The 27,497-nt window shown below is 56.9% G+C and overlaps 1 protein-coding gene across 10 annotated transcripts in view; it reads right to left on the bottom strand.

The window, feature by feature from the left end:
• Window positions 1–339: 339 nt before the first annotated feature.
• The window catches only part of ARHGEF10 (Rho guanine nucleotide exchange factor 10), a 105,233-nt gene continuing 78,075 nt past the window's right edge, over window positions 340–27,497 (bottom strand). For 6 of the 10 annotated variants that reach the window (XM_042934148.1, XM_042934149.1, XM_042934150.1 and 3 more), the window contains 8 exons: window positions 25,945–26,066; window positions 23,699–23,785; window positions 20,391–20,569; window positions 19,731–19,888; window positions 15,015–15,157; window positions 10,755–10,929; window positions 4,071–4,223; window positions 340–1,465 (listed from right to left, as the gene is read on the bottom strand). In XM_042934148.1, coding sequence (XP_042790082.1) covers window positions 954–1,465; window positions 4,071–4,223; window positions 10,755–10,929; window positions 15,015–15,157; window positions 19,731–19,888; window positions 20,391–20,569; window positions 23,699–23,785; window positions 25,945–26,066 — 1,529 coding nt within the window. In that variant the 3' untranslated portion in view covers window positions 340–953. The remainder of the gene's footprint in view (window positions 1,466–4,070; window positions 4,224–10,754; window positions 10,930–15,014; window positions 15,158–19,730; window positions 19,889–20,390; window positions 20,570–23,698; window positions 23,786–25,944; window positions 26,067–27,497) is intronic. The other 4 variants (XM_042934144.1, XM_042934145.1, XM_042934147.1 and 1 more) reach the window with 2 other exon arrangements.

Genomic DNA, 27,497 nt, shown 5'->3' with positions numbered 1-27,497 from the left:
GCTTGCAGGAGGCACACTGAGGCAGTGTCCCCGGCCTGTGTCCCACCCCAGCAGGGACACACCCACACTCTCTAGCACCATGAGTAACCTCAGAAGGCATATTCGAAGCAGGCACCGAGGTCCAGGTCAGCAGGCGCGGGAAACACCCTGAAAGAGCTGAGGACACGCTCAGTGTGCGTCTCCTACGAGAGGGAAACGTGCATTTCTAATGTGGGTGTTGATACTCTGCGAGGAGGAGGGAAGGATCTTCTGGCGTGGACGCTCGAGTCTAGATGTTGATAACGTATTGAGCATTTTGGTTCAAAGCCGAACGTTATTTGTGAAACGTTACAGACGATATATTGACTAAAACATTACCTGTTAATTTTTAATAGAAAAAAAAGGCAGTACAAAAATACTACTTTGTTAAAATACACAACACGCACATTATGCCGCTTTGGAAAACCCACTTCACTTCAGAAAGCAAATACCACCACCTGGACGGGGGGGACGTTAGCTGGCTCTCTTCGGCGTTACGGACTCTGTGCTGGAATTTAAAGATATACAATATAAATAAAAGGAGAGACTCTGAATCGAGTAAGGTTACTCTAGGAATTGTTAATAAGTTTCTCTACGACGGAATAAGCTGTATTTCCCCGTAAGTTCTGAGTCCGCGAACTCTCTAAGCAGCAGGGCCCGCGAGTGGGTGCGGAGCGTCTGTGTTTCCGCGTGGTCTGCCGCGCTCGCGAAGCACACGGTCGCCCCCGGACGCCAACACGGCTGCAACCCGGCCTGGTCCTCTGTCCCCTCACGGGCGTCTGTGCTGGCTTCCGCTCCGGAAAACACCACCGCGACGGTATCGCACATTTCTTCCCCCAAGACGTGATTTACCCTCAACCAGCGTAGACACGGCTACAGCCCTCGGGTCGCCCGGCTTGGCCGCAAGGACACGGCCACCCAGATGGGCCGCGGACTCACGCGTTCAGCAGGGGGATCTGCCAGACCATGATGGAGGCGGCCAGCTCCTCGGGGCGCTGCGGCCGGGCCTTCCTGCTCACCCGCCGGTGGCCCTGGCCCCCGCACACCACCAGCACCGAGCTGGCTTTCGCCCTCCTGACCCGCCGCCCTCTGCTCGGCAACATGCTGGGGAGCCGCAGGAGGTCATAGACGACGCTCTCCTCCGCTCTGGGCTCCAGGGAGCCCGAGCCCTGCGACGGGGTCAGGGACCCGGACGACGAGGAGAAATCGCTTCTGTGGGTCACGGAGCCCAGCGAGCCCCCCAGCCAGACGGCGTCTGGGCTGCTCTGACTCAGGCCGGGGCCCGGCCCCTCGCCCGGCAACACATCCTTCTGGTCTCCGTCCTGGGGGTCCCCGCCGGGTGGTGGGCTGCCCAAGGGCTTGTCCTTGTCTGTTTTGAGGGCGGCGGTGGCCATAACCAGGAACTTGACGGGCCCGTTGTGTGCGTGGTAGGAGACCATGCCTCTTCCTGGGGGATGGTGGGGGGGAGGGGTCATTCAGCAATCTTCAGCAATCACCGCGTGCAACAGCCCAGAGGGGGTCAACACGCATCTGCCCCCGTCTAAACCACAGAATCCCACACACGACTGGGACACCGACTGACCAGTTAACACGAGAACAGCTTCTCGCAATCTCGTGGATTTTTAGTTAAGTCCACGAAATCTTCCAGAATGACGGGCTAGGATACAACCCTGGTTTTCGTCCACAGCAGCTCCACCCCGACCACCCACAGGGGACTTTTCACAGCAGTGAAACAGCTGTTTTCCTGTTCTCTGTATAAATGCCTTCTCACTTGCTCTACAGAAACATGTTTAATCTTTCTAAGTCTTGATTGAAAATTTAAATGCCAGGGGTGCCTGGGTGGCTCAGTCGGTTAACCATCCGACTTTGGCTCAGGTCACGATCTTGTAGTTTGTGGATTTGAGCCCTGTGTTGGGCCCTGTGCTGACAGCCCAGAGCCTGGAACCTCCTTCGGATTCTGTGTCTCCTCCTGTGTGCCCCTCCCCGACTCACACTCTGCGTCTGTCTTTCAGTTATAAACATTAAAAAAATATTAAAAAAAAAACAACACAAAAATTTAAATGCCAGAAATGTGTCAATTTTAAGAACAAGATGCCTAAGTAAACGGCCAGTAGCTTCCTGCCATTTTCTGTTACAAAAAGGTTCTAGGAGTTACTTCTGTGGTTTTAATTACATTGAGGACTTTTTGATTTAAAAGTGACGTGAATTTAATTTTAAAACATCACCTAATCCAAGAGCACGTGTCAGAAACTACCTATAGGTCTTTTTCGAAACAAAGTTTATTTCCCCCCGAACGTCCTGACCCTACGTTGTCAGGTAGGAACAGGGTGTCAGCACTTTTTAAGTGGTTCACAGGTGAGGGGACCAGGATGGGAAGCATGTGTCCCTTTGTCACCAGATGCTTTAAGGCTGACACGAGGCCCTAGCCCTCACCTTCACCCCTCCTTGGCCAAAGCAGATTAAATCACAGGATTCTTTAGCCGGTGTGAGTGGCAGTGGCCAACCAGTAGGTGCTGGAGGGAACCTAAAGGGGGCAGGAAGGCTCGACCCCAGCTGGGGAGGTGTGATCTAAAAGTTACAGAGGGACAGACACGTCATATGTTATGAGGCAATTATAGAAAATGGAAAAAAACCAGCAAAATCACAAGTTTGGTTTTTTCAGGTACAAATTGGCAAAACTATACAGAAAAATCAACAGGACGAGGGTGTACGACTCAGGAGAATAGTCAGGTATGTCGTGAGGGAGGGGCCCCTGTGCCAGGGGCAGGTGCAGGGTGACCGCTTCATCAGCACGGTCCAACCTGTACGTGTTGGTTACGTGCAATTTCGTGTACGTGCAATACAGAGCTCAAAATAAAAACTGAGATTAAGAAATGAATGACCTGGGTCGCTCAGTCAATTAAATGTCTGACTCTTGATTTCGGCTCAGGTCACGATCTCATAGTTTCGGGAGTTCAAGCCCCACATCAGGCTCTGCCCTGACGGCACAGAGCCTGCTTGGGATTCTCTCTCTCTCCCTCTGCCCCTCCCTGCTCATGCTCTCTTTCAAATAAATAAATATACTTAAAAAAAAAAAATCAACAAAATTGGAATCCTTAGCACTAACAGGTGGCTCCTGAACTTAGGGAAAGATAAGTCTGTTAAAGCCCGTGGAGAAAAAAAGCTTTTTGTCTGATGTCACATGAAATACTCTAAAATTGTCAGTAGGAAAAAACTGTAGAAACAGAATCTTTATTGACATTTTCGTGAGTTTCCTACAAATCTTTCTCTTCTGAGAGTTTTTCCCACATCGCTGATGTTACATCATCAACGTAAAATTTGAGATCTTGGTTTTACTTATGGAATTGACGTTTTGTGTGTATCATTTAAAGCTCTCCACAAACACCATTTCTACTGGCTACATCATATACCAAAATGGCAGTGCAACCATTTTCTCAAGTATCTCTTTCCCCCTAATTTTAAGTTGTTTCCTATTCTGGGCTACTAAAAATTGAACGCTGTATCGAATATCTTTTTTGCATCTTGTTTTTGTTCACGGACTCGGCTGCTTACCAAGTCAGATTTCTCAACTGAAAAATCCTGAATCCAGACACACAAGCCTTTTCAGGCTTGTGATCTAAAATGCCAAATTGCTTCCCGAAAATCCTGTACCCAGTTGAACTCCTAGCAACGTTGTGCAAAAAAGCACACCTCACGTTGTCCAGAGGCCGGGCTTCCTTCTTGGCCACATAAAATATAAAAAGCATCCACTCCCACTGAGCAAAACCACACAAAAACGACAGAAACTAACAGGTGGCAGTTAAGGTAACATGAAAACGTGTTTGGGGGGAAGATTCTCCCTGGGCCACTAACAGAAGCAGCAGAAAAACAAAAGCAGGAATTGATCCCAATTAGCAGACAGTCCAGAGTATGCCAGAAAAGAAGGGAAAACAGAACCCCAGATAATCTACACGGTTTAAGCAGACCCTCCCCCCGGCTGCAAAAGCGCAAGGAGGCAGACGGGCTCAGCGAGCTGACGGGATGGGATGGTGCGTGCGGAGGGGTCCACTCACCGGTCACTTTGGGGATCCCCTGCAGACGAGGCACGGGCAGGGCCACCACGAAGCCCAGGCTGGTGCCGACCATGAGCAGGCCATGGCAGACGAGCAGGCTGGTCACTGACAGGCGCTGGTGCCCTGCAGGGGGCGGGGGACGGAGTCCGGTGTCTGCAGCAGGTGGGGGCGGGGCAGGTGCTCACCCCCACCCCCCGGAGCGCTCCCCGCCCAGCCAACCCCCTCCCCACCGGCAAGTGGCTCTCCAGCTACACAATGCACTCAGTCCCTGCCCATCCAGGAAGAGGAAGGCCACAAGCCGAGCATCGTTTCGGCCCTCCCCACCCCTGCCCCCTTGAAGGAGCGGCCTCACCTCACAGGTGACACAGAACTAACACGTGATCTGTGTTCTGTGTTCTACGTCATGCGCCCAGCACGACTCCCCTACAAGCTCATTGGCACAGCTCATCAGTGACAGCAGGTGACACGGAGCTAACACGCGATCTGTGTTCTGTGTTCTACGTCACGCGCCCAGCACGACTCCCCTACAAGTGCCCCGCAGCACAGCTCATCAGTGACAGCAGGTGACACGGAGCTAACACGTGATCTGTGTTCTGTGTTCTATGTCATGCGTCCAGCACGACTCCCCTACAAGTGCTCGTCGGCACAACTCATCAACGACAGCAGGCCACACCCCAGGCTTCTGTCGGGATGGGGAAGGACGTGGGGCATGGTTTGGGAAATGTCATATGGAACGGTGGCACCAGGAAGGCCTTCACGGCATGGCCCTCGGATCAGTTTGGGTTACAGCCACGGCCCTGTGGCCCAGAAGTGCACAGGGCCGCCTGGCTGGTCTCCTGTGGGCCTCTGTCCTGAAGGGTGCCGGGGGTGTCTGCGTGATCACCACCACTCCGCGGGTGGCACCACTCTGAGCGAGACACACGGCGACCCCCAGCCTCTCTCTGCCAGCTCGAAAGTCGGCGCGTGGACCAGACGGCTTTCCTTGTGTGTGAGGCCACGGTGGCACCTAAGCTGACATGACCCCATCCTGCACAGACAAGGTTCCTTCCAACATCTCTGCTTCGACCTCAAGTTCACCTCCCGTAAGAAACATGGCAACAAGTGGCCTGGTACCAAGGCCAAAGCTACATTAACACGACTATTTTTACGAATTTTTTTGCAATGGCAAAAACAAACAAGAAGGGGCGCCTGGGGGGCTCAGTCGGGTAAGCATCTGATCCTTGGTTCCGCTCAGGTCATGATCTGGTGGTTTGTGAGTTCAAGCCCCGCGTCGGGCTGTGCGCCGACAGCACAGAGCCTGCTTGGGATTCTGTCTCCCTTTCTGCCCCCCCACTGGTGCACACTCTCTCTTCCACTCTCTCTGAAAATAAGTAAATAAGCTTAAAAACAACATCTACAACGAACAAAACTTTTGGCTTTGTTTCTCAACACAGGCTTACATCCTGTCTTACAAGCTCATAATGGTTTACGTTCCCAGGACTTCCGAACGTCTGACTGAGGGACGTCATTCTGGAGATGGGTGGGTGCTGTGTGAATTCTGTACACACCACAGAGCACAGGTGCACAGGCACCGTCAGATGCGATGGGGCCAGCGGACGCGGCTGAGGGATAAGATCCTCAGCACCGTTCACAACCGCCATCAACGGGCGACAAGCTGGGGGGTGTCCACATGCTCGCGGTAGATACTCTAACAGAGGCAGGGAGCGGGGGCAGCACAGAGCCTCTAAGAGTGGGATGCAACGCTTCAGCAGGGTCCCTCTCTCTGCACGGGCACCCAGAACACCCCACAGGCAGCGGACAGGGCCCAGCCGATGGCTAACCCGGGATTAGCTGCTGGCTAACCCGGGATTAGCTGCTGGTTAACCCGGGATTAGCTGCTGGCTAACCCAGGACCACTTAATCCAGGATGGCAGCAGGAACCAGGATACCAAACCCCGTCCTCAGTTTTGCTTCCTAATTCACAAATCATCTTCAGTCTGGTTTAATTTGCTGACTTCCCCTAGGATGTGGTCATTGAGTATTTCTTTTTAAATTATACTGATTTTACTTTTTTTTTAATCCTAATTTGGCCATCGTACGCGGCCACGTCTCTCCTGGAAGGCAACGCGTTCGCTCCGTGGGGACACAGAAAGGCTGACTTCACATGACCTCTCAGAACTTCTCGGTCAAAACAGTCTCCCTGGAATATTCTAGACAAAGCAGCAAAACGTGCCGCTTGCATCGTGGGGTAAGTAACTGAGTGGGAGCCCCAAGGAACAAGGCCCCGTTACACGCTTTCGCTGTAAATTCTACACCAGCAATCTGCTCTCCAAGGTGTGTGTGCTCCTCCGGAGGCTGCGTTATCCCGTGTTCGACCACGTGAGGGCCGATGTGCTGTACGTCACGGAGCCTGGGTGTGATGGTTTTCAGAACGGAGCTCTACCCAGAGGCAGCAGACACGGCCCACCCAGCACAGCCACATCCTCCTCCAGGAAAAGCACGCTGGGGCCTCCAAGAATTATTCGGGTTCCGTGAAGTTCTGTTAACTCCCAAAAAAGGTGTGAATTACCAGTGTATCAGTTTTGTGTTCGATTTTTGTTCTTTTTGGCTTGGGCAGTCTTCACCTCCAGAACCTACTGGAATTTCATCGTCCGGTAAGAGCACAAAAGGGTAACTTCACATGTTCCTGCCACGTGTACACAACGAAACCCATGTGGGCAACCCATGAACACGACTCTCGGACGGAGGCTCCGGGTACGTGCCAGCTCTGGACGTGCAGGAGTGCGGGAAAGCCGCCGGCAATCACAGGCACCAGTGTCCAGAGAACGACACAGCCCAGCGGCCTCCGATCGGCGCACCTCCGTGCCTATAGAGTGAACACAGAGTCCCCCGAAGCCGCAGCCAACTAACGCTTGTCTCCAGGAAGCACCGGCCTGAGGGTAAGACCACCGGTAAAAGTTCAAGGGAAGACTTGGGGCTTGGGCCTTCTCATTCTCTACATCACAAAATGCAACGAGAATCAGACCAATTTGGGGGCACCTGGGTGGCTCAGTCGGTTGATGTGGACTCCGGTCATGTCTCAGGGTCGTGAATTTGAGCCTTTGCATCAGGCTCTGTGCTGATAGCCTGGAGCCTGCCTGGGGTTCGCTCTCTCTCCACCCCTCCCCTGCTCTAGTGTGCACCTGCTTGCTGTCTCTCTCTCTCTCTCAAAATAAATAAACTCAAAAAATTTTTTAAACATCAGACCAATTCTGGATCACATCTTTCTGAGGACTGTACCCCACAGCCACTGAGGAGACGAGACAAAGACAACAACATTCCGAGCATAGCGGACTTTGCTCTAACCACCCACCCCCCTCCAAGGCCGCTACACAACCTTCACGGAGAGTCTGAGACGCAGGTCAGGCGTAAGATGCCCCCGGACGTTGGTGAAATTCGGGAGAACACGCGTCACCCGAAGGCTCCCGCCCCTATCTGGCCTGGAGGCTTGCTGGTTCTCCACAGCCTGACGGCGACACGGGAATGAAGACCCACGACCGAGGGGACGTGTGCTGTGACCACAAGGACAGAGCCGAGCCCCATTGGACGCCGGCGTCCGGCCTGCGGAGGGTGGGCTCGGGGAAGCGTCTCACCGCACAGCCTCTCAGTCCCACCAGAGCCCAGGTGGGTCTGTGACAGCACAGGAGAGCCACGCAGAGGGAGGCAAGAGAGTCATTGACTGGAGGGTGAAACCAGTCACGAAAACGCTCGTGAGAAATGAAGGAAACACCCCCATGTGTGGGTCTGTAAACGCAGCGTGGACGTGAGGCCAAGTGAGGACAGGGACAGAGCTCAGCCCTACGAGAAGGGGCCCAGCCCGTGGCACTTGTGGGCTAGCCTGTGGGGGGTCTGGAACCGCCTCGACCTTGAGCAACAAGGGCAAGATGGCAGCAGGTCCGGGGCTCCCCTGGGGCTGCTTGGCCAGTGAGCCCCGCAGGGCCGCGGGGTCAGGACTCTGGGGGCTCAGAGGGCAGTCCCCCGGACGGGCCGGCCGCCCACGGGCACGACGAGAGCCTGCCCGACACACCATCTGATACGACGGATCCAGACTGCACACACCTGCTCCACCAGCTGGCGTGCAAAAGAGAACACACCAGGTCCCCAGGGAAGTGCCCATAAACCAGCGTTTTCTTATATGCAAGCTCGTAAGTTGTGTCAATCGGTGCTCCTCGCGAAACAAAAGCGCCCTATGGTACTTAAGAAACGACGTGTACACAGCTCGTCCTATGGATTAAATCTCCCGACCACCACACACGCGTGCACATGTGGAAACCATGAAGTGGAGAATGCGTTAGCTTGGTTGCGACGAGCCCTTCACGACGTGCACACGTGTGCAAACAACGAGCCACACGGCCGGTGCGGTTTTACGTGCCAGTCACCCCAGTACAGACACGAAACACAACCAGGGAGCAGCTGTCCCTCGCTCGCCGAGCCCCAAACGTGTCTTGTCACCGTCCCTGCTTCCCACTGTCCTCTCTGCCCCCAGCCGGCCCGCCTTCCAACTGCAGTGTGCTTCCCCTGGTCAGAGGCCAGCCTTTCTGGAACCTGAACCCAGACTATTCATTTCTCAATGCGTCAACGGTGACCGTTCCTCCAGTACCTTCCGCTCAAGCTACAGACATCTTCAACACTGTCACTGACCCATCTGCCACCAACCCACCGCCAACCCACCACGAAATCTGCCCTGAGTCTGTAAGATTCTGAGAACTTGTTTCGCTACCGACATGAGCAGGGGACCCAGACAACTTCAAAGAGCTTTTTTCCACACTCACGTACTTGCAGAATTTAAATGTCATCTGACACGTAATCCTGATTAAGAGGCAACTTGATCGGGGTTCTCTAACCTGCTCAGCCTTTCGTGATGAACTTTTCCAAAGTGAATCCTAAATTCAGTGCCTTTACTATCCTGGTTCCCCCTGCTCTCAAACACCAGCAGCACAGCTCCTCCTTCACATGTACACACACACATACACACATGCACAGGTGTGGTGCACACACCACACCCACACTCACCCACACCCACACTCACGCGTGCAAGCATGCTCACGTACACACAACAGCACTCCAGGTACACACACACTCTCATCGCCTGCGAGCACCCATGCACACAACACCCCCAGGTGCATACAACGTGTGCACACGCACGCACACCGGCACTCGGGCCGTGCGCGTGGCCGTCCCCCGCCCGGTGCTCCTCTCCTGGCCGCTTGGATACGCACTGCAGGGCTCTCTGCGCTCCTGACGCCCCCTCTGACTCTGCACAATCCTCTCACCTCCTGACGGTGGTCCCTGACTCTGTCTGCCCTGTCCCCCTGTCCCCCATCGCTCGCCGGGAGGGCAAAGTCCCACACAGGCCCCTTTCCCGACTCGTCGTCCGCATGCCAGCCCCTCCTTCCAATTTCCCACGGGGCTCCTTCGCTCAGCACCACACATGCTAGCTTCCTCCAAGCCGGCTCTGTGGGACCCAGTGTCGCTGATGACTTCACGTTCTTCCCGAAAACCCAGGCCCCAAATCTCAGGCTTTCTAGCCCTTCCTCTCCCCAGTCGGTCCCACCTCAGGTGACTCTGCTCACTGCCGCTTGCCGGGGTGCGTCCCTCGGGACCACAGGACGGCCCGCCACCCTCCCGTCCTCGCAGCCCGCTGCCGGGGAGCCCCTTCCACACTCATGACCACACAACCTTCCCGGCCTCCTCCTTCCCTCTACCCCTCCGCCCTTGCACAGCAGCCACCTGCTTACGCATGTCTGTCACACGCGGACGTGCCCCAGCTACAAGCCCGCACACACCAGCGATGTGTTCCGCGTACGACCTACACGCATGCAGGCACCAGGTATGCGCTCACACACACAGCTGCACGTTCGTTTATATGTGACACACACACACATTAACTACACGCCTATATGTACCAGATATGGGAATACACTCTAGCTCCATGGGTGTCCATACCAGCTACACGAAATACGAACGTATACATATTGGCTAGAAATTTATACACACTGGCCACACACCGGCAACATGGTCCTCGCATGTGCTAGGTGCCTGTTTGCACTTACTGGCTACACGCTTATGTACACACTTGCATATGTGTTTACACAGACACATATGTATGTATGCAACTAGGTACACGTTCACACGTGCCAGCCACGTGCACACACATACCAACCACGTGAATCTACCCGCATGAGCTACATGCACACGCGAGCCACACATGTATACACACTTGCCACCCAGACACACACACACACACATAAGCTACTTGCCACCTCACAGCCGCACTCCTGCACCTTTGCTGGTTTTGTCCCCTGTCCCACCCCCCCCACCCCCGCTAGCGGCATCCTTCCTGCTCTGTGTCTGGCGGCCTCCCAGCCTAGAAGCTGCGTCTCTGGCTTCCCTTGGGAGCTGTCCCCGCCCCAGCAGGTCTTTTCCTCCTCTCTGTTCTTCAGCTTGCTCCCAGGGTGGAGTCTTAGCAGGCTTAACTGGCGCACACGGGCTATGATCAACGGCTCCTGACCTACGAAAGTGGTGCTTGAATACGGTTCCACGCCAGCGCACAGAGTCGCGGTACGCACAGCGCCCTCGCCCGGAAGGGTCGCGCCTGCGCGCCACGTCCCCCCGCCGTGTCCTCCCTCGGGGGACATCCCCCACCCCGCCCCCGGGTGCAGTTACCTGGCAGCATATGGTGCACAGGCGTGGCTATGTTGATGTCCTGCAGATGCTTGAGCGTCTCCGTGTGGAAGAGGCGAAGCGTGGAGCCAGAGGTGAAGGCGATCCAGATCCCCACGCCAGCGACGACCATGTGAGAGACCACCATGCCTTCTTCCTGGTGGGCGTCCAGCTGATTCTGGAGAGATCAAGGAGAAGCGGTGGACGGGGCAGCGGGTGTGCCTGGAGCCCCGCCCACCGAGGAGGCACAGCCCGGCGGGGCGGGAGGGTGGGGGGCGGGGCGAGAGCAGGAAGACGGGAGGGACAGAGGGACGGAAGGCCCGGGAACAGGGAGACACGATGGCCAAAGGAGGCCAGCCAGCGCCCCCGACTTTGGTGGGGAGTCAGCAGCCCTCCCCCAAATCCCGAGCGGGAATGGAGGTCCACACCCCGGCCTTGGGCGGCCCCGAGACGGCCTGTCTGACCCCACTGCTCCCAGCGCTCCTGGGCTGCCCACGGTGTCTGGGTTTGCAGTCGCCCCTGGCCTGCCCACAAAGGCCACCTGCTACTTGTCTGTGTGACCAGGTCCTTCCTCCCGGGCTTCTGGCCGAGCTCTGCCCCATCCACATCTCCATCCTGACAACCCTGCTCTATGGGGACCCACGGGGGCAGATTTTGTGACTTGGTCACAGCGCGGATGGGCCAGCACTGGGCAGCTGGCGTGTTGTCTGCTAGGTCTGGAGGAGGGGTGTGAGCCTGGAGACTCCGTGTGAAGACACGGGGTCCTCAGGGCAGACCAAACCCCACACGGTCCTCCCCACACAGTCCTCCAGATGGAAACACTGGAGGCTGAGCCACACGGGAAACAGGCGGGCTTACTTCTCTGACCCAAGGGCTGGTCCCAAAAGTCTAAGCACGGGGGGGCTGTGTAGAGCCCGCTGAACTGCCCGCCTTCCCCGGCTGATCCTCTTGGGCCTACAACATGGCGGTCACTACTCCCTGGGGGAGGAAGGCACATCTGGGGGGAGGGTTGTGCCCGTTACACAAGCTCGGGAATCAAGGAGCAAAGCCACGTTCTGTCCTTGCCACGGACACTCCAGGAAAGACGAGGAAGCACAGGTTGCTGGCCCTCAATCCCGGTTTCTAATTCAGTAGGCTGAGGGTGGGGCCCAGAACTAGCATTTCCAGAATGTTCCGAGGGCCCGCCGCTGCTCCACACCCCCTTTTTTCCACTGCTTTCCGGCAAGTTACTTTATCCATTCACTGCGGTTTGTCCTCCTTTCTGTCCCGAGTCCCGTCACATGCGGCTTTGATGTGCTCCCAAGATGCCGCGGGCACGTCTCCAGTGCTGCTGGCGCAAGCTGTCCGCGACTGCCCGCTGACGTGTCTCCTGCACTTCGCGGCCGGTGGCCTGTCCTCCCAGAACCAGCTCGTCCTGCAGGCCTGCAGGTCCTGTGGCCCCCCCACCCACGTGCGTGGTCTCCAGCAGCACCCCCTTCCGCTGAGGCAAACCGGCCTTCGGAGAGCACGACTTCCTCACATCTGCTCACGTTAAAGCCCCTCGGTGGCTCACCATCCACCCAGCGTGGTGGTGTCCCTGCCCCGGCCAGACGTGGCTGCTGTCGTGGGACACCTCCCGCCCTGGCGGCCGTCTGCGATGCTCACAGGGACCGAGGAATAGCCCTAAGCTCGTCCGTAATGAACGTGAGGTCCCTTCCGACCCCACCTGTGCCGCCCTCTCTTCCCACCAGGCTCTCAGGCTCCCCCGACCTTTCTCGCACGTGACAGGCGTCCCTCCTCACAGGCTCTACGTCGTCTCCTTCCAGGAATTCTGCTCGGCCGGGACAGCCGGCGGCATAGGGCTCTCGGGCAGAAATAATCCAGCGTTTCTGTCCTGCCCTGTGTGTCCCTGGCATCAAAGCCACGATTCCGCTCTTTCCTGCCAGCTGCCTGGCGCGGCCAGAGCCACCGCTGGCTGACTTTCTGCCAGCTGCAGGAGGTGGGGTCTTGCAGGACTCTGGACTGGCACATCAAGGACAAGCCACAGAAAAGCTAGTTGTGGTCCAACGGAAAGTGCATCGACCTCGAGCCCGTCTGGGACCCAGCGCGTCCAGGTGTGGCACCTGGTGACTTCCCGAAGGCCTGCTGTCCTACGCCGCCCTCGGGGGTCTCGCGCAGTCTAACACCGTCCACCCAGGCCCGCGCGGACTCGGTGTTACTCTGACCGCGGTCAGCCCACGCTCCGTGACGTGAAGGAGCTCCTACAACGGGCTGGAGCCTTACGGTCCGCCTTCTGACGTTACAGAATCTGCCACCACGCGTGTCCGTGAGCGGGTTTCACGAACGTCTTGAAATGTGTCTCAGTGAGTGCTGGCAAAATGTCTTCAAGCCCCTGTCCTGGCTGAACCGGCGACCCTTCCTAAGGAGAGTCTAGACGAAGATTTTTGGAAGTCCACGATGACTAAAGTTGATCACGAGTTTGTGGAGATTGGCAACAGTCATTCCAAAATGCCCTCAGGGCCCTCACGGGGATGACGGGGACCCTCCCCTGGACAGATTCCTTTCTCTACCACCTTTGGCGTGATGCTCAGAGGAATTTTTATCTGTGACAGGATTTGTTTCATTGGCGGAAAAAAAAAACAAAACCTTTGCTACCTGAGTTCATTTAGAGTAGAGGTGAGAAATGGTCATGTGTAGACAGAAAATAATTAGGTACGTGCAACTTTTAATAAAAAAAGAAATATATAAAATGGGCAAAAAATTCAAAGGTATAATAAGTAAAATTCTTTCTCTCTCATCCCTGCTACCCTGCTTAGGACGGCTTTTTGTGTGTCTCTGAAAGTACACACACGTGCACGTGTTAAGCAACTGCTAACAACAGGTAATACGTAAAGCGCTCTGCGGGCACTCTCTGTACCTGTACGTTCACACAACAACACTCTGCAACCTGCCCCTCCTCCGCTTAACTGAACACCTGCCAGCGCTGCCCGCTCATTCTCTCCTGCCACTGCCAGGTATGACGTTATTTGCCTAGTTCTCCCACTGGTGCTCGTTGGGTATTTTCAACCATTCGTGATATCACACGACGTGGCAATACGTAACCTCACCCACACACGCGTGAGCTTATCTAAGGAGCAAACGTCTAGCGGTGGCATTGCCAGGAAAAGGATTGAGCCCTTTGAATGCCAGACGCCAACGCGGGATTGCCTTCCGGAGACGCCGCACAGTGGCCTCCCTCCACTGGCTGAGTCCCGGAGCCCTGGACTTGCCCAGGACCAGCCACGACGCGCCCACAGCTCGCCAACGCTGGAAAGTGAGAACGTTTCACCTTTCGCCCATTTGAAAAATGGCTCCTTGTTACAATAAGCGCTTTCTAGAGATGAGGCTAACACACGTATGCCCGTACGTACGGGTAAACACGTGTGTGAGTACACTGGCCGGGTGTATGAACACATACCTGTGCGCTGCACGATTCTTAGTTTAGTGCCCTATTCGTATTTTTCTCTGAGCTGCCTTATGTCCTCTGAACATTTTTTACTAGCTTGGCTTCTTTCTCTTAAAGTTAATAAGAATTCCCTTTAATAAGAACATTACCTCTCAGCCACAGATGTGGCATATATTTTCTTCATTTTCATTTACAAAAGTTTCTATACAAACACACACTTATTAAATGTGCACAGAAAATGTTCTAAAACCACACCAAATTTATTTTCTTTATTATGGCAACTTCTAGGCATGTGTCATGCTTGGAAAATCTCTCCCGCTACAAAGTAATGAGAACATTGTACTGCTTTCTATCTAAGTTTATGATTTTGTTTATGTTTTTAAAATTACCTCCATCTGTAATGTTTACAAGGGAAAAGGCTCGGGGCCAGAGGCACGGCTCCACATTTCCACATGGCCCGTTGTCTCCTGATCCTTTGTTGAACAATCCACGGATTGCACTGATTGGAAAAGGCCACTTCGATCAAATGTCAAGTTTGTCCATGTCCTTGAAGACTATTATGTTCGTACTGAGCACGTTTTTTAAAGTAATGTGTTTGTGGTCGTTAGCAGATAAATAAGCAACAGTTCTTTCATGGGCGTTAGCTGAGTTATCTACTTAATATGGTCTTCCTCAGATTTCCCTCCCAAATCTAGGAGGAATTTTCTCTCCGTGCAGGGCCACATGCAAGAGGCTGCCAGCATCAGCTGGCCAGAGGCCCTCTGACCGCCAGCATCGGAGGCTAACTGGGGCCAGCTCTAAGATGCGTCTCTTCTGTGCCACGCACTCAAGGGGCTTACCTCTATTGTGTGGGTCTCGGCGCTGATCGTAAAAACTTGACCTCCCGAAGCTGCCCATAACGTGTCCTCCGTCATTACGAGACTTCTAACTGGTAGCACGCCTAGTTTTATCACTGTCTGAGGTTCGGGACTCCAGGATCCATCTTGAAAAACAAAAATTTTACTTTCAAATTCAGTTATCTGTACACAGGGAGTAGGGACAGGATCCCAGCTCATTTTAAGTAACAGGCAAAATATCATCAGTAACCGTGACATTCACACGTGGTGCTGGGCGTCCAGAGTTCCACGAGCACCATTTCCACGAGGCAACTCAGCACGGTGGCAGAGCCCGGAGCGCACACGACCCCAGCCCGGCCACCTGGCGCGTGTCCCGCACAAACGGCCCGCGAGGTGGCCGTGACAGTGTGAGGCATGACGAGGTGATTGATCAGCTCAGCAAGGTGCCCGGCGCCCAGGTGTCTCATACGCCCTGTCATCTACAACACCAATACACGAAATGACCCCGTCGTCAGGAGGAGGGATCCACACCCACACGGTGCGGGCCAACGTCCGCACCTCCCGCTGCCTGCTCGCTCTTTTGAGCTTTCCCTTGATACGCATCCTGTATCATCAGGATGGACCGTATCTTCCCTGTATTAGAACAGTAAGTCAGAACTGGGAGGAGAGGCTTTCGCTCGCTCTGGTCCTGAAGCACAGGCCCTGATGAAATATGTCGCTTTGCAAATACTTTCAAGGATCTAAGGATGAGGTCTGTCATACTTCACATGAAGTAGAGTCAACAACTTGGAGAGCGGTAAAAAATATGTAAAGCAAGACTAGACACACGTTTTCAACGTGACTACATAATTGTCCTGTGAAAATTTAAAATAAATTTTTCAATTTTCAAAGCAACCACAAATTAAGCCATCATGCCTAAAAACATCTTTAAAAAATTGTTTTTTACATTTATTTATTTTTGAGAGACAGAGAGAAACAGAGCACAAGTGGGGGAAGGGCAGAGAGAGAGGGAGACACAGAATCCCAAGCAGCTCCAGGCTCCGAGCTGTCAGCACAGAGCCCAACGCGGGGCTCGAACCCACGAACCGTGAGATCGTGACCTGAGCTGAAGTCGTCAGATGCTTAACTGACTGAGCCACCCAGGCGCCCCTATGCCTGAAAGCATTTAATGGTTCATCCACCAGTGCCTCTGACTTCCTAATCAAACCAGAGCTTTGCTCAGGGACGAGGGAACAGTCTTGGTTCCGAACCAAGTTCTGGCTTCTGTGTTCTAGATCTGAAGCACTGAACCTTTTAATCCAATCCCTCTTTATGAATAACTTTAGCTGAGGTTGTGCAACCACCAGGAGGCAACCAGGCAGGTTCTGAATTCCATGGCACACTTTCAAGTTATAATTCAACTTAAATGGAGATGCTTTTATGCTACAATTAAGCCAAAAGATGTTGCAGGACAATTACTGGTTCCAGTGGACAATGACCTGTAAAATCATTTGTAAAATCCGCACTGGACCCGGAGTATCATCGTGTGGTTACACATGCGTGCACACACAAGCACACGCTCACTAGCAGTCACACGTGCACATACATACACACAGAAGCACACAGGCCTTCTCATCTGGGACTCAGAGCCCTTTGAGACCCCGCAGTCTCCACTTTCGATGGGATCACAGAGGCTCCGAGCTGAGACGCGATTCTCCCCAACACTCGCACGGGACTGAGAGAGCAGGGCTGTGGATCCCTGCTGCCCCTGCCCCTGCCCCTGCCCCACGGGGCCTGCCCCCCCGATGTGGCCACGTCCTCCGAATCAAGACGCTTGCTGCTGTCAAGTTATTTTGGTTTGGGACTAACTTCTAACAACTGAACTTTGTTTTCCGACCACCTAAGTCACTCCTTCTACAGATCCCGTACACAAGATCCTCTGGGGGCCACGGGGAGGGCACAACGTCGGTCCCTGGGATGCGGGCCTCAGCTCCAGCTGACACGCCACCTGTCTGGGGACAGCCTCTTTCTGCAGTCTTCCCTCCAGACCTGAGTCCTCAACCAGGCTGTCCAACCACAGCTGGGTGCAAACCCATGCCAATGACATTTTGAGCCCACACTTAAAAATCTGGAAATTTCCTACAGAACATTCCAGATTTCGAACGCCCTGAAAAGTCAGATGCTTGCAGCAGTGCCTGGCTGAGAAGCAGCCTTTCCCCCTCCGGCTAGGCACATCGTCACCCCTCAGAGAACACGACAGTGGGGAAGAGACACCTCTCCAAAGAAGACATTCAGACGGCGGACAGGTATGTGAACTTGCGGTCAGCACCAGCATCATCAGAGAAATGGAGTGAAAGCACAATGGGCCATCGCTCCACACTTGTGAGAATGACATCATCAAAGACACAAGAAACAACAGGTGTTGGCGAGGATGCGGCAAAAGGGGGACCCTCGTGCACAGCTGGTGGGAGTGCAAACTGGTGCAGCCGCTCTGGACGACAGTGTGGAGGCTCCTCAGGAGATTAGAAACAGAACTACTCTACGACCCAGCTGTCCCACTTCTGGGCTCTTACCCGAAGGACACGCGAACAGTAATTTGAAAAGGCCTGTCCGCCCCGTGTTCACACGGCATTATTTACAATCGCCAAGACACGGAGAAGATCCAAGTGCCCCCCAACGTGTGAATGGACAGAGATGTGCTATGCATACAACGGAATATCATTTGGCCATAGAAAATGAGCAAATCCTACTGCTTGTAACGTAGGAGACAGGTCAGACAAAGACAGACAAACCCGCTAATGGCTCTTGGCCGCCCTCAGGAAGGGCACAGACCCCTGCTCCCCACCCTTTCTAGCCTGCGCCCTTCCCGGGGTCCCGCAGCGGCCCGGCCCCCTGGCCGAGCTCCACAGGACGGGCACCTCCAGGCTGGCTCCACGGCCTTCCCGCACACGACTCTGACCCCAGCACCCCCCAGCGCTCTTTGGGTGCCCTGAGAGCTATGTTCACCTCTGGGTACTGTTCTGTTCGCCCCCGGATGTGAGGAGTAGGACCTGTGCCCATCTGCAGCCGCTGGTGACCAGCTCAGGGTCCCCTGAACCAGCCAACACTCAGACTGTCCCTGAGATGGTGACTGACCCCAGTACAGAGCCGGGGGGAGGGGGGTTCCCGAGGTGGACCACAGGCGGGCAGGAGCCAGGGCGGGGGTGGGGGTGAGTTTCCGAGGTGGACCACAGGTGGGCAGGAGCCGGTGGGGGTTCCTGGGGTGGACCACAGGTGGGTAGGAGCTGGGTGGGGGTGGGGTTCCTGGGGTAGACCACAGGTGGGCAGGAGCCGGGGGTGGGGGTGGGTTCCCAGGGTGGACCACAAGTGGGCAGGAGCCAGGGCGGGGGTGGGGGTGGGTTCCCGGGGTGGACAATAGCGGGCAGGAGTCGGGGCAGGGGGGGTTCCCGGGGTGGACCACAGGTAGACAGGAGCTGGGCAGGGGTGGGGTTCCTGGGGTAGACCACAGGTGGGCAGGTGCTGGGGAGGACCACAGGAGGGCAGGAGCCAGGGTGGGGGTTCCTGGGGTGGACCACAGGCAGACAGGCAGGTATCAGGAACAGAAAGGCCCCAGGGGGGCCAGGCAACCCCCATTCCTTATGGGGCCTCAGCCCTTGGCTTCCCTCACTCAACCCTTCTGATAAATTTGCCATTTTACTTTTCCTCGTCGGGGACCCAACTGGACACGGGGCTGCCCAGTTGCCGTGGAAACCAGCCAGGATGTGCAAACGGCCCGGACTGGGCAGAGGAAGGGTAGGTAGGGCGCTGAGCGCTCACACGTACCGTGTCAGGTGGGGCCCCGTGACAGGACCAGCGCCCTTGCAAGAAGGGGACGCCCCAGAGCGCGTGCTCCGTCCGCCGCGTGAGGACCCTGTCCCTCGGTGGGGAGGCGCCCTCCACAGCAGAAAGCGACTCTCCCCAGGGACCCGCTGCCACACCCTGCTCAGGCCCCGCTCTGTGGCATCTGCTATGGCGCCAGAGCCAGCCAAGACACGACGTCTTAGCGCTGAGGCCCCGGGGCGGCAATCCCACATGTCCGTGTAACCCCTGGACGAGAGGTGCAGGGAGGCCTGCCAGCCAGGGGTGAGGTGAGAAGGAGCCCCTGAGAACAAGAGCTTCCGCAAAGGGGCGACAATCCGTCAGATCAGAACTGGCAGGAGCAGGTGTGGACACAAGGGCCCCTGCCTCTGCCTCTGAGAGCTGCAGCCCGGGGGGCCCCGGAGGCCCCGGGGAAGAGATGCCCACCGGCCCCTCTGCTGTCACCGGAAGCCACTGGAATGCTCAGCCAAGCCTGTGACAAGAGAAGGAGCCTGAGGAGGAGGGACGATGGCCGGGCTGGTGGGCTGGTGACAACCTCGCGTAGCCGCTCACCCGGGTGGCCTGCAGTGCCCCCCCTCCACCGGGTAAGAGAGCCTTGCGGGGCCGGGGGACAGAATCGTGGCTGCGGGGAGACAGACGCACACAGAGGAAGGTACTTGGCGGCCTGCTAAGGGGTCACCAGGAGACCGTCCTCTGAAACAGCTTCCCTCCTGTGCAGCTGGGATGCTCCTTTCGGGGCTGGGAAGTCACGTGCCCGGGACAGGTGGGGGTAAGCGCTGGTGGGGATGTGACCCAGAAGCACACAGCTCAGTCCACAGCAAACCCCCGGACACGGCCACGAGACCGGCCGCGCAGACGCACGCACAGCGCAGACGCAATTACCTTCCGCCTTCTGGTAGACGGCCACGGCCCCGTTGACCAGGCCGGCATACAGGCTCTGGGCCGCGCAGGCAAGGCTCATGACCGTGGACTTGTCCGGGGTAAAGAAGTGCTGCAGACGCACCTTCTTGGAGCCTTGGCTGCTCTTGTAAATGGAGATGCTTCGAGAGAAGAACGCAAACCTTGTCAGCGCATTTGCTCGGGAAGGAAGGGCAGCCTCATCTCATCACAAAGTGCTCGTGACGCCCCAGCCCTTCCCGCCTCCTCCCGCCCTGGGCAGAAACGCTAATGCCTCTCAGCCCCCTTCGCTTCATTTTAAAGGAGAAAGTTTGGGTTACACAGATTTTAAAAAATTACTTCTTTTGATCTGTCTTAAAACTTCATATCAGGAAAACCATGTTAACTTTCCTTTAAAAGGTGTCTGTGTTCAATACGTTTACAGCACAGACTCTGGCCGTGTTTTTTCCAAAACATGAAGAGAAAGGTACTTTTGAAATCAGGGATGAGAAGAAACACGTCAGGGGAAGCACCAGGCAGCACGGGCGCACTTGCTGGTCGTGTCAAAGGTCAGCGACCCCAGCCACTCTCGCCACGCAGCGTCACCCAACAGATGGAGCAGGTGACCGTCCGGCTCCTCGTCACGGAGCGGCACGCGGGGCTCACCTCCCCTCCTCAGTGCCCAGGCAGATGGTGGGCACGCCCGGCGCGGCCCCGGGCTCCGCAGGGATGAACACCATGCACAGCGTCCGAGACTCCACGTTGAAGCACTCGATGACTTTGGGGCTGGAGCTTTGAAAGGAGACGATGGCGATCTGGCCCATCTGACTGGTGCAGCTTCCAATCTGAGGCAGGGGTGGGGTGGGGGTGGGGGGGAGAGAGGAGCGCTAAGAGCTTCCACAGCAGCTTTGGATCTGAGGCAGGGGTGGGGTGGGGAGGAGCACTGGGCGCTTCCACAGCAGCTTTGGATCTGAGGCAGGGGTTGGGGGGGGAGCACTGGGAGCTTCCACAGCAGCTTCGGATCTGAGGTGGGGGGGGGGGGAAGGTGCACTGGGAGCTTCCACAGCAGCTTCGGATCTGAGGCAGGGGTGGGGAGGGAGGAGCACTGGGAGCTTCCACAGCAGCTTCGGATCTGAGGTGGGGGGGAGGTGCACTGGGAGCTTCCACAGCAGCTTTGGATCTGAGGTGGGGGGGGCGGGAGGTGCACTGGGAGCTTCCACAGCAGCTTGGGATCTGAGGCAGGGGTGGGGGGGAGGAGCACCGGGAGCTTCCACAGCAGCTTCGGATCTGAGGTAGGGGGGAGGTGCACTGGGAGCTTCCACAGCAGCTTTGGATCTGAGGTGGGGGGGGGCGGGAGGTGCACTGGGAGCTTCCACAGCAGCTTGGGATCTGAGGCAGGGGTGGGGGGGAGGAGCACCGGGAGCTTCCACAGCAGCTTCGGATCTGAGGTGGGGGGGGGGGGGAGGTGCACTGGGAGCTTCCACAGCAGCTTTGGATCTGAGGCAGGGGTGGGGGGGAGGAGCACTGGGAGCTTCCACAGCAGCTTCATATCTGAGGCAGGGGTGGGGGAGGGAGGAGCACTGGGAGCTTCCACAGCAGCTTCATATCTGAGGCAGGGGTGGGGGAGGGAGGAGCACCAGGAGCTTCCACAGCAGCTTCGGATCTGAGGCAGGGGTGGGGGGGGGGGGAGCACTGGGAGCTTCCACAGCAGCTTCATATCTGAGGCAGGGGTGGGGGAGGGAGGAGCAGCTGGGAGCTTCCACAGCAGCTTTGGATCTGAGGCAGAGGTCGGGGGGGAGGAGCACTGAGAGCTTCCACAGCAGCTTCAGATCTGAGGGGGGCTGGGGAGGAGCACTGGGCGCTTCCACAGCAGCTTCGGATCTGAGGCAGGGGTGGGGGGGGGGAGCACTGGGAGCTTCCACAGCAGCTTCGGATCTGAGGCAGGGGTGGGGGAGAGAGGAGCAGCTGGGAGCTTCCACAGCAGCTTCAGATCTGAGGGGGCGGGGGGAGGAGCACTGGGCGTTTCCACAGCAGCTTTGGATGTGAGGCAGGGGTGGGGGGGGAAGGTGCACTGGGAGCTTCCACAGCAGCCTCGGATCTGAGGCAGGGGTGGGGGAGGGAGGAGCACTGGGAGCTTCCACAGCAGCTTCGGATCTGAGGCAGGGGTTGGGGTGGGGGGAGGAGCACTGGGCGCTTCCACAGCAGCTTTGGATGTGAGGCAGGGGTGGGGGGGAAGGTGCACTGGGAGCTTCCACAGCACGCGGAGGCCTGACACTCCATGGCAACGAGAGAACCGACATGCCCACTATGGCCGGTGCGATTAAGAGGGTCGGGGGCGCCTAAACGATCTGCCGTCAGAGCACATTTCTCTTCAACTCACGAGGCTGCTCTTCCCGTTAATTCTCATAACAGGAGGGGGGTTTCGGCTTTTTACAATTCGTGTTTCCATCCCTGAAAACCTGCGTCCCCAGCACCACACAGGTGACGGCCAGCTCAGGCACCACTTGAGTCCTAAGTACCCGAATACCGAGTCTCAGCACTTTAACACTAACGCTCACCTAGGAAAACGAGCTCTTGAGACGAGGCAGCGTCAGAACGCCTCCCCACGTGGTCACCAGCGTTCGCGTGCGAGGCCGTGTGCGGGCGCCTGTGACACCTGTGTCACCGCGGGGAGGCCCGCGAACCTATCTGCCGGGTCACTGAACGCACTCGGCAAACTTCGTTTCCAATTTGAAGTTAAACTGTTGGTTTACTTATGATTTTTATTTTTGAGACAGAGACACACGCACAGAGTGTGGGTGGGGGAGAGGCAGAGAGAGAGGGAGACACAGAATCTGACACAGATTCCAGGCTCCCGATGCGGGGCTCGAACTCCTGAAGCACGAGATCATGACCCGAGCCAGTCGGACGCTGAACCGACTGAGCCACCCGGACGCCCCCAACTTAAATTGTTGTTTAAGTGGGAAAGAGTGGGATCTTGCTCTCGGAAGAACTGACCCCACAGAGCTCGCGAGGTCCTGGAGGGGAAAGTTGGCCGAGTAGGTGGTGTTTAGGCTTCACAGACCCTCTGTCCTTCGTGCCGGCTTTGCAAATGTTGCCACACTCCCCTGACCCTTCCTGCGGTGTCTCCACGCTCACATAAGCGTCCTGCTCGGACAGCCTTCCAGGCGAACGGTGCCACCAGCCGGCCCTGCTCTGACCGGCAGGGGCGGGGTGCGACCAGGAGAGGGAGTGAGGTACCCATTCCACGTCGGACTGGTGGGAAAACTCTCTTCACGTTCAAAAACTTTAGGGAGATAAGCCCGTCCCACCCTCGGTCCTGGGTGCACAGAACAGCCCGGTAATGAGGCGGCCCCTTCTGCGCACTCAGGGAGGCCACTGACCACACAGAGGCGCTGGCTGGGGGCAGGAGAGGTCGCCTGAGCACTGGGCACCTCGGAGCTGTAAGACAGCAGGGCGCCCGTCGGGGAGGAGGCCGGGGGAGCGCAGGGAGCGGGGCACAGGAGACCTCAAAACACAGTGCATGGCGACGCACTTTGGGTGCAGGAACCAGAAACCCCGCTTCAACTGCAGCGTAGTCCAAATGCAACACTTCATTTGGAAGAAATTAACTACTAAGTTTCCAGTGTAAAAAAGCCAGCAACGGCTTGGACAGGGAAAAAAGAAATCTCGTGAGATTTAACCACCCAAATTAAAGAAACATTTAAATTCCTATATTCGTTAAATTGGTTGAATCTAACCTGGTAAAGTTTTAGATGGGAAAGAAAAGGCAGGGAGACTCGCACATCTTTCCCAAAAGTGTTCAGTCCCCTCTCCTGGTCCGTGACTTCCGTGTTTATAAACACAGCCCAGGACACGCGGGCAGCGAGCACGCGTTCCAAGTCTGAACCTTTCAAACCTACGGCTTCTCGTCACGCGGCCCACGGACCCTGATTCTTCAGGGACCCGCATTAAAGACACGCAGCGCGTCTTACCCACAGGAAACCATGCGCCGTGGACGACGAATCCGGCTGAACCTCATTATTCACACAGGGCTCAGGATTGTAGGCGGCACATTCGATCTAGCGGGAATAAAATCAAACGCCCACATTTAACACAGGACCAGGAGGTGTCCAGACGCCACGGTGCCTTGAGCGGATGACAGACTTCTGACACTGAGACACAAAAACCGCAGGTGATTACGTATTAGAGATTAGAATGGGAGGAAAAAAACAGACTAAAATCGGCTTTTTGGAGGCAACCCTCTAAGGAGCCACATGGGTCATCACTTGAGTATCTTCGGACCCCAGGACACGCCGCAAACGTCTCGGGGCGCACGGGCGGCTGCGGCGTACCGGATGCTGGTGGCCTGGGCACGTGGACGTGCGGTCCTGACCTCTGCCTGCCAGCCCGCCTCCCTGGGGAGCCGCAGGGGGCCCAGGCTCCAGGCCCAGGTGTTGACCTGAGACCAGGAAGCAGGAATGTCTTTACTTGTTTCTCACGGGAGGACACATCCACATGTCCCCGAAGACACCCGCTGTGGTGCCTCAACAGGCAGCACAGGACCACGAACAAAACAGCCCCTCGGCCCAGAGTTGCTTCAGCAAACAGTGTGCGACCCTTCAGGCAAACACGAAGCCTCTGATTGTGACCCACTGTCGGAGGTGGATGCCGCCCTCTGACTGTGACCCACTGACCGTGACCCCCTGTGGGAACTGGGTGCCACCCTCTGACTGTGACCCATGGTGGGAACTGGGTGCCGCCCTCTGACTGTGACCCACTGACCGTGACCCACTGTGGGAAATGGATGCTGCCCTCTAACTGTGACCCACTGACCGTGACCCACTGTGGGAACTGGGTGCCGCCCTCTGACTGTGACCCACTGACCGTGACCCCCTGTGGGAACTGGGTGCCGCCCTCTGACTGTGACCCACTGACCGTGACCCACTGTGGGAACTAGGGGCCGCCCTCTGACTGTGACCCACTGACCGTGACCCATGGTGGGAACTGGGTGCCGCCCTCTGTGACCCACTGACCGTGACCCACTGTGGGAAATGGATGCTGCCCTCTGACTGTGACCCACTGTGGGAACTGGAGGCCGCCCTCTGACTGTGACTCACTGACCGTGACCCATGGTGGGAACTGGGTGCTGCCCTCTGACTGTGACCCATTTTGGGACCTGGATGTCGCTCTCTGTGACCCACTGACCGTGACCCACTGTGGGAACTGGAGGCTGCCCTCTGACTGTGACCCACTGACCGTGACCCACTGTGGGAACTAGGGGCCGCCCTCTGACTGTGACCCACTGACCGTGACCCATGGTGGGAACTGGGTGCCGCCCTCTGACTGTGACCCACTGACCGTGACCCACTGTGGGAAATGGATGCTGCCCTCTGACTGTGACCCACTGACCGTGACCCCCTGTGGGAACTGGGTGGTGCCCTCTGACTATGACCCACTGACCGTGACCCACTGTGGGAAATGGATGCCGCCCTCTGACTGTGACCCACGGTGGGAACTGGAGGCCGCCCTCTGACTGTGACCCACTGACCGTGACCCATGGTGGGAACTGGGTGCCGCCCTCTGACTGTGACCCATTTTGGGACCTGGATGTGGCTCTCTGTGACCCACTGACCGTGACCCACGGTGGGAACTGGAGGCCGCCCTCTGACTGTGACCCACTGACCGTGACCCACGGTGGGAACTAGGGGCCGCCCTCTGACTGTGACCCACTGACCGTGACCCATGGTGGGAACTGGGTGCCGCCCTCTGACTGTGACCCATTTTGGGACCTGGATGTCGCTCTCTGTGACCCACTGACCGTGACCCACTGTGGGAACTGGAGGCCGCCCTCTGACTGTGACCCACTGACCGTGACCCACTGTGGGACCTGGGGGCCGCCCTCTGACTGTGACCCACTGACCGTGACCTACAGTGGGACCTGGATGCCGCCAAGCCAAGGGCAGCTGAGCCCACAGGTCTGAGACGTGTGCCCTGGGAGGACTAAGGGTGCCCTGCAGGCGTCAGATGCGCGACAAAGCCCCAGCGCCAGGCCGACGGCTGAGCAGAAAGGCAGGCCTCGCCTTCGTGCTCTAATGATCCTAACTGGCTCCCCGCCACACAGCCACGGAGAAGGGGAGACCGTAGTTGACTTGGGGCGACAACATGGGGCGCTGTCCCCACCCAGACCAAGAGGGCACACAGACAGTGGGCCCTGTCTCCCGGTCCACCCTCCTGTCACCTTGAACTCCTGCTGTTTGGCCACCGTCACTGCCATGTGTCCCACGAGGAGGGGGTGTCTCTCCTTCTTAATCTGATTCCCATCATCCTCCACGCAGAACCAGCCCATGTGGTTCTCCTCCTCTGTGGTCAGGTCAGAGAGAACGGGGAGGGACAGCTGAGCCATCGGCAGCTTCCTGGGGGCCTTGTGGAGCCCAGGCTCGGGCCACCCTTCCCCCCCAACCTGTGTGCGTGGACCCCAGGCTCGCCGCCCCCCTGCCCTGCGTGCATAACCCAGGCTCAGCCCCCCAACCCCACCCTGCGCGCGCAGACCCCAGGCTCGGGCCTGCTATCCTGCGTGCAGACCCCAGACTCGGGCCCCCTGCCCTGTGCGCGTGGACCCCAGACTCGGGCCTCCTCTCTTGAGCACGGACTCCAGGCTCGGGCCCCCCTGCCCTGGGCGCACGCACTGCATGCTCAGCGCCCCCCTCCCCCGCACTGAGCGTGCGGACCCCAGGCTTGGGCCTCCTGTCTTACGCACGGACTCCAGGCTCGGGGCCCCCCACCCAGTGCGCACGCACCCCATGCTCAGCACCCCTCCCCCGCCCTGCACGCAAGCACCCCATGCTCAGCCACCCCCCCCCCCCCATTGAGCACGCGGATCCAGCCTCGGGCTCCTGCCCTGGGCGTGTGGACCCCAGACTCGGGCCTCCTCTCTTGAGCGTGGACCCCAGGCTTGGGCCTCCTGCCCTGGGTGCATGGACCCCAGACTCGGGCCTCCTGCCCTACAGGGGATAGCAGAACTAAACATTCATCTCTGGAAAACAGCACAATCTTTCCTCAAGGGAAAAGCAGTATGTTCGCTGCTTTATCTGAGAAAGCGCGTCCGTCCGGCGTTCCGGTGTGCTCCCCGTGACTGCGCTGGCGCAAAGGGCTGAGAGACGTCACTTGTAAAGCACCTAAGGCTGTTTTTCTTGATCCCCTTTTTTTTAAGCAACGGAAATGTCCAGATTCAAATACCACAGATACAGTGAGAGGGTTTTTGACAACGGGACAACGGTATAGGACAAAAAAAAAGTGAAACGAGGACATATTTTGCTAGAGAGCAAGTTGCCCATCTCAGCTCTGGGCTCTTAATGAAAGCTCTTAAAGACACAGAGAGCTCGTTTCCAGGTTCAGCTCACTCCTCAGGGAGCGGGCCATTTCCTGGGTTGTGGACTTGCTGAGGAGTCTGGCCTGATGAAGCATTAGATTATTCAGGAAGGAGCGGGGGCTCCCGTGGGACAAGGGCGTTTCACTCATCACAGCTCCGGGGGCGAGAGCATCACAAGGGCCCAGTTCCCTTCTGTGTCTAATTTTCATTTAACGACCACATCTCAAAGAGAACTGCACACACATGTGTACATGCACGCACTATCCAGCGTGAGCTGAGCAACAGACCCGTGTGTGTGAGTCACACACATCTCCCTACGCAGGTCTAGAGAGAGAGGTCTGCCCGATACGTGGATGGAAAGACAGCAAGGCTTTGGACAAAGGAGCAGGAAAGTAACCATGAGGTCAACTTGTCTCGGATCA

This window comes from Panthera leo, chromosome B1, assembly GCF_018350215.1.
Source record: "Panthera leo isolate Ple1 chromosome B1, P.leo_Ple1_pat1.1, whole genome shotgun sequence".
Lineage (NCBI taxonomy): Eukaryota > Metazoa > Chordata > Mammalia > Carnivora > Felidae > Panthera > Panthera leo.
The sequence above is the reverse complement of the archived record's forward strand: the minus strand, read 5'-3'. Positions and strand labels throughout refer to the sequence as shown.